The 13,064-nt window shown below is 38.9% G+C and overlaps 1 protein-coding gene across 5 annotated transcripts in view; it reads left to right on the top strand.

Moving 5' to 3' along the window:
* Positions 1 to 13,064, top strand: part of RGMB (repulsive guidance molecule BMP co-receptor b) — a 99,603-nt gene that overhangs the window by 28,770 nt on the left and 57,769 nt on the right. For 3 of the 5 annotated variants that reach the window (XM_082458166.1, XM_082458167.1, XM_082458168.1), the window contains exons 5-6: positions 3,226 to 3,336; positions 5,775 to 5,932. In XM_082458166.1, coding sequence (XP_082314292.1) covers positions 3,226 to 3,336; positions 5,775 to 5,918 — 255 coding nt within the window. In that variant the 3' untranslated portion in view covers positions 5,919 to 5,932. Of the gene's footprint in view, positions 1 to 3,225; positions 3,337 to 5,774; positions 5,933 to 8,512; positions 10,087 to 13,064 lie in introns of those variants that run through there. The other 2 variants (XM_082458165.1, XM_082458164.1) reach the window with 2 other exon arrangements.

Here is a 13,064-nt window from a genome sequence, read left to right as displayed (position 1 = left end):
TACTACCTAGCTCACCATATTGTTTCTGTTTCCATCTATTTTCTGTGTGTCTTTTAAATGGACAAGTCATTTCACATTATTATTTAGATGGTATTTTCCTTTGAATTTACTTCTCTTCTTTCCCCAAGTATCTCTACTAGGCACGATGCTTAACGCAGTCCTTTGTGCCCTAAACATGATGTCTGTGAGGTGTGTGCTTGGAGTGGGGATGTCTGTGTGCCTCCTCTCCCTTGTGAGCAGTGTGTGGATTTACAAAGAGACTGGACATCCAAGCCCAGGAGAATATACTAACAGGTCCTACAGAGGTAGAATGTATGCCATTGGCCTCGTTAAAATGATGTTCAAACCAGTTGAACAAACCAGTCCTGTCAACTAAAATGTATTAAAGTAGGTCCGTCAAACTCTAGCCAGAAGAAAGCAACCAGGCAATGTTTTCTAACTGAGAGTTCTTCACGGGTGACAGTTCTAGGACCCATTTTTAATTTTAATAATGAAAACTCCAACTCCAGAAGAAGGAAAAAAAGTAAACATTCTGCTATCAGATTGGATATAGACCAAACCACACACAAATTAACCAAGTATGAATTGTACCTACCTTAAATGACATTTTAAAAACCAGGATTATCTCAATCAATAATGTAGCACTACCAAGGGAAATGATGCTATTTGATGGCATAAAGGACTTGCTTCCAGAAGCTTCTAACAAGAAGCAGTAAGGTAGGAGTCACTGAAGGGGAGGATGAGGGGGACGATAAATTCATTTTCTTCCAAGACCTTCTTTGGATCTGCCAAATAACAATGCCGTTTATGCGTTGCTGGCCGTCGCTGCAGTGAGGTCTGTGGGGAGCTATCGACTGGCTCACTCTAAGTACAAGGGAAAGATTCTGCGCCAGAGTCACCGCATGGGTCTTCATCTTCCTTCTTGGGAAGGAAAAGGAAAGAGCGGTGAAATAACTTGCGATAGCACAGAGTATAAGATTCTCAGTATCCTGTCAAGATGGGAATTTTGGTGATGGTTAGAGGCTGGGAAAGAGGTGAAAGTTTATCTAGGGATCTGGGAGGAAACGTGGCAACAGGACAGGAAGAGCTCACAAACCAGAATGACAAATATGGAGTACATCCTGATTACATTTGCAGCCACAGGGCCATTATCACAGGTTCATTTGTGCATAAACATGTGTTTTATATACTCTTCCTTAGAGGAGGTGGCGTAGCATAGCGGTCAGGATTATGGATGGTGGAGTCACACAGTTCTGAGTTCAAATCCACACACTCTACTAGGCATGCAGCCTTAGATTTGACAAGCCATATAGAACTTCACACTTCAAACATTCATTGTGAGAGTTAAATATGTTACCACATCTAAAGTGCTCAGCACAGCACCTAGTACAGACCTAGCCCTCAACATACGTTACATAAAAATGTACCTGAGACGGAGAATTGTGTGTTTACTTTTAGGAACTGGCAAACTCTTGAGCTATTTCTAGAACTAAGTTTGCATGTAGGCCCCTGTGAACATTCCAGAATTTAGGGCTGGGTCAGAGTTCTGCCGATCCCTGAGATTAGACACATCCACGAGGATGATGAACTCTGTACCGTGGCTCCTAGGGGAATGGGTAAGACCAAAAGCAAGAGCTGTGCATCCCAGATGCCTCCTGTCTACCTCCTCACTGCAGACCCGTCCCCCCGCAAAATCTCAGTGTAGACTCTTTCAGGACTCTACTAAGAGAGTAATCCAGACGTGTGAGCAGCCACTTGACCTGGACAGAAGCTCAGGGATTCAGGATGGCCTGGGGACTGGAAGAATTCTGAAGAAAAGCTGCTTCCAGTGAAATAATTGCTAGAGATTTCCGGTCATGTGTTATATATCTCAGCAAGTAAGAATCCCAATGGAGAGAGTATCCAACTTTGGGAAAGGACACTCTGCCATGTTTTCATAGATTGGGTTGCATGTAGAAGGTTTGCTAGCAAGGCCTTCAGTACTCACACGTAAACTGAACTCTTACCCACAGATCTCTTCTAGTTGTTCAGACTAGGCCAATTTAACACAGTCCTATCTTCTCAGAATTGTTTGTAAGAGAAAATGGAGAAAGGAAAGAGAAGAGACCTGCCATGGCAGCTAGCAGTCTTTAATTGAGCAAGTCCTTCTGATCTCTGATGTTAGGATTTTTTTCAAATGTTAAGAAGTGAGAGGAGAGGAATCACTCAATAAAAAGGCCACACAGAAAAAAGTTAATGAAAAGAAAAGGTGTTGAAAAAGACTACAAAAATAATAGAAATAAGAAAGAGAAAATGGAAAAAGTGACAAAGAAGTAAAGGGTGAAGGAGGGATGACTGAGAAAAGTTGTAGACAGCCAATAAAAACATGGAATAGAGATACAGAAATGCAGGCAGTGCTTGAAGTATTTATGAAGAAGAGCAGTGACATGGAGGAATCAGATATCCTTGTGCAGTTAGGGTTCTCCAGAGAAACAGAGCCAGTAGAATACGTATATGAAGAGATTTGTTATAGGAACTGGCTTACACGGTTGTGGAGGCCAAGAAGTCCCACCATCTGCTGTCTGCAAGCTGGAGACCCAGGAAAGCCTGAGTGTCATTCAGTCTGAGTCCGAAGGCCTAACAACCGGGGGCCACTGGTGTTAAGTCCCAGAGTCTGAAGGCCTGAGAGCCAAGAGCTCCAGCATCTGAGGGCAGGAGAAGCTGGATGTCCCAGCTCAAGAAAAGAGAGAGAATTTGCCTACCTCTACCTTTTTGTTCCATTTGGGCCCCCCACTGGCTGATGACTGCCCACATTGCTGAGGATGCATCCCTTTACTCAGTCTCCTGAATCAAATGCTGATCTCTTCCAGATACACACTTACAGACACACCTAGAAATAATGTTTTACCAGCTATCTGAGCATCCCTTAGCCCAATGAAATTGGCATATAAAAATTAACCTTCACATCCTTCTGTTATATATTTGCTTTTACATTTTATTATATATCCCTCGGGCATTGGAGGGAGTAAGAAGGAATCAAGAGCCTGATTTCATCAACAAAATCTAATTCAAACTACCAAGCACAAAAGGAGAAAGGAGGGCCTTGTTGTAAGTTACAGAGCGTCTTATGGATCTAGGGCAGGAATGGCGCCAGGCTCACAAGGAGGGAAACAGAGTCTGGAAAGCTGTTAAGGTCTCATCTCTGCTTCTGACTTTAAACGCATTTTCTTTTCTCTCACTCTGCAGGCTGATTCCTCTACTTCACAGGAACTCTTGGTAAAACTACAGAGTTGTGGTTCCATCTACCTACAGAGAGTTCATATTCACTGGGGATCTCTTTGGCGCAGCTTAAGCCAGGTAAGCGAGCATACCACAGGATGGCAGCAGGCATCTCCACTACACGACAGGCCTCTGTGAAGTTCTGGCACTTGAGAGCTCTTAGGGCATTGATGGTGTGGCCCACTTTATTCAGGCCTCGAGAGGCCCACCATGACTGCCCCATCTACAATGATACCCCCTCCCTCATTTTCTACTCCCAAACCCTGCATGATTTATTTCTTCACTATCTTACAATATACTGTGTTTCATGTTTATGTGTTTATTGTGTCTCCCCTGCTAGGATGTAAACTCCATAAGAGCAGAGATTTTTTTTTTTTTTTTTAATTTACTGTTTTGTCCCTAGAGAATACTGGCACTCACTATGTATTAATAGAGTATTTGTGGAAGGAAGGAAGGAAGGGAGGGAGGGAGGGAGGAAAGGGGGAAGATATGCTGAAATTCAACTTAGTGATCCCTCAAGAGTAGAGCTAGGACTGAAGTTAGGACTGAAATCAGAGGAGTTGAGAATAAGCTGACAGATGTGATTATTATAATCAGGAAGACTTCAAGCTTATGGTAACCACTTTTTCTGACACTTACCTATTAGGAATATCGAGATGGAGGCTGTGTGAAAGGGGAGGAGCTGATTCTAGAACTGGACTAATCCTGCATCCAACAGAGATCTAATAGTTGTTGATCATTTATTATGTCTCAGACATAATGCAGGCACCTTGCAAACTCCATGAGATGTGAGAAGATTGAGGGGAGAGGTTGAGTTGTTAGACTGTGATCACCAAGCAGTGGGGCGTGGAGCTTACATTAGCATCCAGGCTCACTGGAACCAGAAAGCCCACACTTGCCAGTGAGATGATGCCCGAGCACAATAATGTTTTACTGTTGCTGTATGGTTTACATTAAACTATAGTACCTGCTTGAAAGGAAATGCTAACAAAGTCTGGTTAAATAGCCTATTAAACAAACCTTTTTTTTTTTTTTTAAATCTCATTTGTGTTTTTTTTTTTAATTAATTAATTTATTTATTTATTTTTGGCTGTGTTGGGTCTTCGTTTCTGTGCGAGGGCTTTCTCTAGTTGCGGCAAGCAGGGGCCACTCTTCATCGCGGTGCGCGGGCCTCTCACTATCGCGGCCTCTCTTGTTGCGGAGCACAGGCTCCAGACACACAGGCTCAGTAGTTGTGGCTCACGGGCCTAGCTGCTCCGCGGCGTGTGGGATCTTCCCAGACCAGGGCTCGAACCCATGTCCCCTGCATTAGCAGGCAGATTCTCAACCACTGCGCCACCAGGGAAGCCCCAAACCTTCTTTTATGAATAGTAAATACTACAAATTACCATTTTAATTGTTTGCTAATAAGACATCTAAAATATTTGAGAATATTGTCATAAGAAAGTAAATAGTACATCTGTAATCTTATCAAACACTTTGCTTAATTATTAATTAAGCAATAATTAATTAATTAATTATTACAAAAAGGAAGTTTATCATCCTTGTTTGAATCAGTGGGGTCAAAAATTAAAGAATGTTTAGTCTGTTTTATGTGTAAATATCTATATAAACACATATGCATGTGTATAACATTTATAAAACCTTACATAAGTTTCAACATTACTAATCACCTGACAAAAAGGTGCCAAAACTTGTCAACTCATCAGAACCACATTCTTTGGCAATCATGGGGTAAGATTATGAATTCAATTTATAAAATAACTTACTGACATTGAAGAGGAATCTTAATGAGTAGGAAAATTGGACTGAGTGTAGTATAAAAGGGAAGAGTTATTCATTTAACAAACATATACTGAGTATCTACTAAGTTCAAAACACTGTTGAATGCTAGAGAGTCAAGTCCGAATAGTCATATTTCCTTACCTAGAGGAACTTACAGTTTAGCAAAAAGGAATATTATGTTCAACCCTCAGTGCTCAACTTTGTTTGTATAATTCCATTTATATGAAATGTCTAGAACAGACAAATTTATAGAGACAGAAAGTAGGTTAGTGGTAGCCTAGGGCTGAGGGAATAGAAGAAAGGTGGGTGACAACTAAAAAATATGGGCTTTCTTTTGGGAGTAGTGAAAATATTCCAAAATTGATTGTGGTGATGGTTTCACAATGCTGTGAAGAGAATAAAAACCTTTCAATTGTATACTTTAAATGGGCAAGTTGTATTACGTGTGAATAAGATTGTTAACAAAAAACCTACATAACCCAACATTTATTATCTCATATTTTCTGTGGACCAGGCGTCTAGGCATGGCTTAATTGGGTACTTTGCTTAGGATCTCACAAAGCTGCCATGAAGGTGTTGGACAGGGCTGTGATCATATCTCTCAGTGCTCAACTTTAAATGAAATGTTTTTAAATGGGCTAATATGTATTTCATATAGCAAGTGTAACTTATTTCTATATATCAATCCACAATTTCAGTAAAGTAAAGTACTTTCTCTCATGCTTCTACAGATTGGCTGGTCTCAGCTGGGTGGTTCTTCCCTGGGATCTCCCATGCAGTGGTGGTTAGCAGTCTTCAGGGATGCAGTGATCCGAAAGTCCAGTTGGCCTGGACATCCAAGATGGCCCGCTCAACTGTCTGACAGTCAGAGGTGACTGTTCGCTGGGAGGTAAGCTGGGCCGGACACTAGAATACCTGCATGTGGCTTTCCATGTGCCTTTGACTCGGGCTTTTCATACATAGCATGGCGGCTCTAAGAGGGAGCACATGGAGAGTGAGCATGATGCGAACGCAGTTAAGATAAATCAAACACAGTTAAGGGCTACACCAGGAGCTAGCGCGGCGCCACTTCCACTGTATGTCACAAGTCAAAGCAGTCACAGGGCTTATCCAGACTTAGGAACATAGAGGAATAAACTCTATCTCTTGATGAGGGAGTATCAAGACCACGTTGTAGAATAATGTGGGATTAGAGTTATCTTTAGATATCTTTGGAAAACATCATCTGCGACAGATAGAAAAGTCATTGTTTTGAGCAATGTTTCATTTCAATTTTTTTTTTTAATTTTTATTTGGCCACACCACATGCCATGTGCGATCTTAGTTCCCTGACCAAGGATCGAACCTGTGTCCTCTGCATTGGGAGCACAGAGTCTTAACCACTGGACCACCAGGGAAGTCCCAAATTATGTTAACCTAGCGTTAATACGTTCAAATGCAGTAAATCATCATCTGTCTGACAAGCAAGGTTGTTCCCATCTACACTTTCCTAAGGGAAAGAAGGAAATGCCACATTTGGGGAAAGAACTTCCCTCCAATGGTGAGACAAGTACTAATGCAGGTCTAACATGCACACCCACACCCCAAGTAGCACAGAAACAAGTCTTTAATATCCAGGGCAAGATAATACATCCAGACAGTCTTCGGTGATAATAAATCTAAATGCTCATCTATGAGTGTCATGTCCTTTCGGCTCTTCATCAATTCAAACAGAAATTAATCTATTGAAATCAACTCTATGATACTGTTAAGTGTTTTAGACTGTATAAAAGCTTATAATCCAGAAACCATGTCTTCCTGGAATTTACAACTTATGCCAAAGGGCAGAAAAATATTGTCTCTTCTTCATGATTAGTCTCAGCAGTGGTTGATGTGTCCCTTATTTTTGAGTGTTATTGGTTTTTGGCTTTTTTCCCCCAAATGGCTACCAGAATAAGTTGCACAAAATTCAGAATTAATTTTGTGTAGGCTGCCTTTTAACCTGCATTAATTGAGAAACATGTTCAAGCATCTCTTGTTTACCCATCAGTAAAGATAAGATTGTGGTAAAAGTCTCAACATTTTTCCATAGTGCTGCATATAAAAGAGAAATATGAACAATATTCACAATAACTGACATAAATTAATTTTTTTTAAATTAACTGTTAACTGTTAACTCTTCATGTTTGAATATGGTCATTAGATAGGCTTGGAAAACCCCAAAATGTTCTCCCAATTCTTAAAAATTTCTATGTCCCTGCATCTTTTAGTCTTCTTAAAAAGAAAATGTACCTAAGTGGGGACCTAGAAAATCCCAGATGGTTAATACACAGGTTCTGGCATGGCAGGAAGAGAGATAAAGATATTAGAAAGTTGCAGTTTTTCCTGACAAGATCTTCCTCCTGCCTCACTTTTTGGTACGATGGAGAGCAAAGATTCAGTCCTTTCCTAGTTCCCATCCCCAGCATGAGCCTTGCCGCCATTTATCAGTAGGGACAGTCCTGATAGCCCCCAAGCTCTCTGATGAGGTTGCAAAGAAAGTAGCAAGAGGCTGGTTCACTGGAGGGCACTTTTAATCGATTGTGAACGTGTGTTGTGTATGTAGGTCAATGAATTTCTGGAAGTGGGCTCAGATGGCTCAATGAAGGTTACTTCCTTGGGCTGCCTTTGACCTCAATTTAAGCAATTTATTTATAGTTGGGACAATGTCGTTTTAACATGACCTTAAAGTAAATTGAACAAGCCAATCCACAATGCAATGATCGGCCACTATGAAGCCCATTTTTTACAGGAAAGAGATGCATTTAGATCTTTGGGAAGAACTGGATAGGGACCAAGGTGGTGAAAGTGTGGGAAGAAATTTCAGAAACAAAGATAAATGGTTTGTTTTTTAGAGAAATAAATGGGTCAGTGTTCCAAACACTCCATTTCATTAATCAAGTTGGCAACAGTATCAACAAACTCAATTGCTAGCAAATGATTATCTGATTAAAATGGCAAGAAGAATATGTCCAAATAGGTAGAGAGTGTGGACTAAATTTTATAAGATTTAAAATACCCTTAGTGCATTCTTTTCAACTGTATCAGTAGTACGTGGGGTACCATTTCGTCAGAAAAAAATCTCTAGGATTTGCTTATTCTTTACAGACTATGCATCCCTTGTTCTCTTGAGAATCTTACCCCACTTCTCAAGTTTACTGAACTACACTGATCCACTTAAAAAACTAAACTGACCTCAGTTATCTTTGTTCATGCTGCTAAAATTGAACTCCTTAAGGTTATATTGTGTTATATGGTCCATGTATTTTGTAGTACCATTCCCCAATATTTCTAGGTACCTAAAAATGTTTAGGGTAGACAATAAAATCACTAAATGAAAATTGGATGCAACTTGCCCAAATTTCAGCAAAGAAAGGAATGTTCACTCCACCTATGGAGTATGAAAATGACAAAAAGAGGCATTGACTGACCCCCAAACTCTTGCTCCAAGGGCAGGCCAACAATGTTGCAGATGGGTACAGACGGGTATCTAGGACATTCAAGCTCCAAGCCCTGGGCCTTCAATGCCTCTGTCTCCTTCATTTGGATGATTCAGTGCTACACGCTGTTTTATCTGGTCCCCATTCACCTGCAGCTCTTGCTTAGCCAATCTATTATGTATAAGAAGGTGAGTTTCCCACCAACACTTCTGCAATCTCTTTCTCATGAAATGCTTTGCAAGACAGCTCTCCCTTTGACACCTTACTGAGCATAATACTGTATCCTGTGTAGATCAATAACGTATTTGTCCCAAGATCAGTTATCTAGAAAACTCAGCCATCCAGAACACAGCCAAGAGTAAATAGGAAGGTAAAAAGTCATCTGAGCCACTAAAGGAAACTTACAGAATATGTACACAAAATCTTGCTCATTTTACTCAGAGAAGAATCTCAAGCCATCACTCAGGGCTTATTTACTTCTATTTTACATGCAATTTGTACATGATAATCAACCAACTTCTTATTCAACATCACAAGAAAACCAGCAAATATGCAGAAGGAAGAAAGAAGGCTGGTAGAAGCAGGCACACTAGCAATAACAAAAATAAACCTGACAACTGCTTTGGATGCAAAAGCGAGAACTTCAAAATGTACATCAGAATAAAAAATACATCATTCTATATCAGTGCGTGGGAGCATCTCAACATCCCCTGAGGCCATCGCTGATGTTCAGTACAGTGGAACTGAGTCATCAAGAAAACGTTAAACTATATTTTGAATTCCAATAAGAAGGCAGAAATGTGTATTGCCCATTACATAAAGTTTTTCAATAAAAGTGGCTGAAATAAAGGATTTCAATTCATTCATTAAATAGACATCGAGTGCTTACTATGTGCTGAGCTCGACTTCCATCCCCTGCCTTTTGTTTTTAATTTTAGATAACTGAGGCCTGGAAGATAAGCTATCTGCTCATTCCTAACAATTTTCTCAAAATTGTTGAGACTAAGCCAGGCCATAAAGATAGCACATCACTGCCCCAGTGCCCTCCCTTCTGCAGGTTTGCTGCGCCTCAGATTGCTGTCAGTGGATTGCTTGATGTGTCTGAATGGGGTGATGAGACACAGCTCAGTAAAACCCATTGCTTTATTAACTGTGAGAAACTTAGTGGAAATAATAGATATTAGGACCTGGGGATGCAGTCTCTCTGTTCTTAATATAAGGAATAAGGCTATCTCTTGTTAAGTTTATGGGCTCTTTGAGTCATATAACTGACTGCCTTTGCCTTGGTACCAGAAAGCTCAAGCTAAGACTGTGACCCACTTCTCACTATTGAAGGGATTTCATGGGTGTTATTTTGTGCACTGCGTTTTGTTTCCATACCTTTTGTTTTCCATTTGCCTCATCCTTTTCACTTATTTTGAATGTATATCTTTTTGCTCTATAGTTTGTTTTATTTATTAAAAACTTGTATGGAAGTTGTCATGCGCTAGATGCTGTTCTAAGCCCTTTACAAATATTAGCTCATTTATTTCTCATAATTATGCTATGCAATATCCATTTATAGATCATTAAAAACTGACACTGAGAGATTCGTTATCATATGTATCTTTTAATCTACACAAAGTCTTTTTGGAAAATAAGAAAATATATTGCAATCCATAAACAATTAGCTAATAAAATTAACTGGAAAATTTACTTAAACATTTCCTTATTTCGCAGCAGTGTCAAATATACCAGAGGTGTATGATATAGATAGAGGTGTATGCTTACATTCAAGTGATTTTAAAGTGTTTATTGTATTCCTGAGATTCTTAAGACACACCGTGATCTAATCAGGCAGCTAACAGCTAATCAGAGACGCCTGAGTGGGGAATCGCTGCAGTGATTTGATGCTCCCTGCTGCACTTCCTCCTGGCCTGCTGAGGTTTGTGTTTCCCACCTCTTTATTTAGCAGGCTATAGTACATGCAAGCCCTAGCGAGTGGCCTCAGTCGTTCATCTTATCTTACGGTTAATAGTGCTGTTAGCTGCCTGAGAATAAGTAACCCAAGTCTCCAAAAATCCTGAGAACGGAGGAACAGATTTTCATGATTGTTTCAAGGATTCTTTTGGAGGTTTTTAGTGCAGCAGGCTGTAAATTGTTTCTTGAATTATTGAAAATCACGGACATCTGGGTTGATTAGCTGAGTAAACTTGAATGAGTTCTTTACTCCCGAAGTGCAGTGCTCCTCTCCTCCTGGGTTGATATTACACCCTTGCGTCTGGCTCTGGACAATTCAGAGGCTGAAAGAGGCATTATCATCTCGGACAAGACTAATCTCATTACCAGGTACAAAATGGCAAAAAAAAAACAAAACTTTTTGCCTGTTATCCACTTTAAAATCAGCCCAAAAATGAGAACAGAAAAGAAACAGAAACTCAGTTTTTGATGATACTAAAATAAATCCATATTTCCTAAACCCGGTGTAAGTCAGAAGTGAATAGGGGAACGGTCACTCATCTACCAGAGTGAAGAAACACCCAATGCAGATAAAGGTAAAGGTAGATACCAGTGGGAAGCAAGTCAGTTTGCCCGGCAGCTCTTCTGAAAGGCTCAGGAATGGGAGAAACCAGGTACCAAGAAAGGCCTGGGTGATTCCAAGTTGTTCCTCTGAGCCAGTTTTTGAGTGGAGACCTGGGGTCTTACTGGTTCATATGTAATTATCTGAGTTCATATGTAGTAGTTAAAGTAGTAGTTAAACTTCTACTTCTCTGAAACACAGTACAGCTGTTAGCATATAATTTATAAATTTGAAATGTAATATTAATCATAATTTTTGCTAAAATCTCATTATGTTTTAATGATTTCTAAACTTTTAGAGGCTGTACATGTGCTATTTGGACTATTTGATCAAGAAACTCTTGCTTGATATTCAACTAAACTGAAATATTATCTCAATGCTCATGGTGTTTTCAAGTCAATTAAGTATCATCACTTAAATCTGTTAAACTTTCATTCTTCATTGCTATCATTCTAATTCAAAGGAAGTATATCCATAGCTTAAAAATAGTTCTTTAAAGATTAAAAGGAGTGATGAAAATGGTAGTATAAATACTGCAACTAAGAATCAAAGTGGAAATAGAGATAGGGAGCAGAACTCCAGGGTGAACATAGAATGTGAATCTTCATAAGCTAGAGCAAGGAAAATTAAACTTGTAATGATTTTGCACAAGCAGCCAATAAAGAAAAGCGTGATTAAGTATGATGATGAATATAAGATAAATGAACTTTATTGGAAAATTGACCCACTGCCACCAGTCCCAGTGCATTATCTGTTAAAACACTTGTCTGTAGTGACGTATAGCCCTCGGGGATTTCTTGCATAGTGACTAGTCTTGTAAAATCAATCACAGTTTTACAAAACTATGCAAAATAATGCTATTCATTACATAACTGCTGAAATTCTTTCTGAAGGCAGGTAAATGACCAATATCACAGACTGATATTTATTCATATTTATATACCTCCTACTCTTTATTGCTGTGAAGACTTTAAAACCAAAGAAGGTCAATACTGTATGCTTTATTAGAGAGAAAGCAGAATAATTTGGAAGAAAAACATGTCCAAACAGCATGATTACCAGGTACCTATAACTATATAACACCATAACAATTAAAACAGTGTGAAACTATCTCAGAATGAGAAAAATAAGCTAGGAAAACAGAATAGAGGTCAGAAGTTGACCCGAGCTTAAATAGGAACTTGATATATAATGGAATTGATCATTCAAATCAGTGGGAAAAGAATGAAGTATTTAATAAAGTGTGCTTGAACTGTTGCTCATTCACATGCAAAAATTGGCATTGTATCCTTACCTCACTCTAGATGAAAATAAATTCCAGATGATTTAAAGACATAAATGTTAAAAGAAAAACCTTTTTAAATTTGAGAAGAAAATATAGATCGATTGATTGATTCATGACCTTAAATTAAGTAAGAATTTCTTAAACCATATACTAAAGGCACAAGAAGCAAACTACATGAAAAAAAGATTGATACATCTGCAATATTTAACTTTGACATACAATTTTAGGACATATTATTTTGTTACATGAACAAAGATACTAAAAAATGAATCATTGTCAACTTGGGAGAGGCATGAAGGGAAAGATTCTGGGAAGGTATCCAGGAGATTTCAATTATATCTATAATTTATCTCTCAACAATATGTATAACAAGCATATACGGCAAAATGCTATGGTCTGACAAAGTTGACTTACTGGTGTGGGTTGTATTGTTTTCTATAACTTCTCTATTTTATGCTTAAAATAGTTTATAGTAAAAAAAAATTAAAGAATGCTTAAGAGGCATGCTGATATAATGTGAGGTCCATCATATGTAAAACACAGTTCCAGAAGGGAATGTTAGAGCGAATGGAAGAGTGGTATATTCAAAGAGATAATGGCTGAATATTTTCTAAAATTGATGAAAGGCATGAATCAAGATATAAATATACACACACCCTCTCATGAATTCTTATGAATACACACTTTTTTTAAAGAGAAATTGAGTTTGAGCTGAGAT

The sequence above is a fragment of the Balaenoptera physalus genome, assembly GCF_965194825.1.
Source record: "Balaenoptera physalus genome assembly, chromosome: 3".
NCBI lineage: Eukaryota > Metazoa > Chordata > Mammalia > Artiodactyla > Balaenopteridae > Balaenoptera > Balaenoptera physalus.
This window is presented reverse-complemented; position numbering and strand designations above follow the sequence as displayed.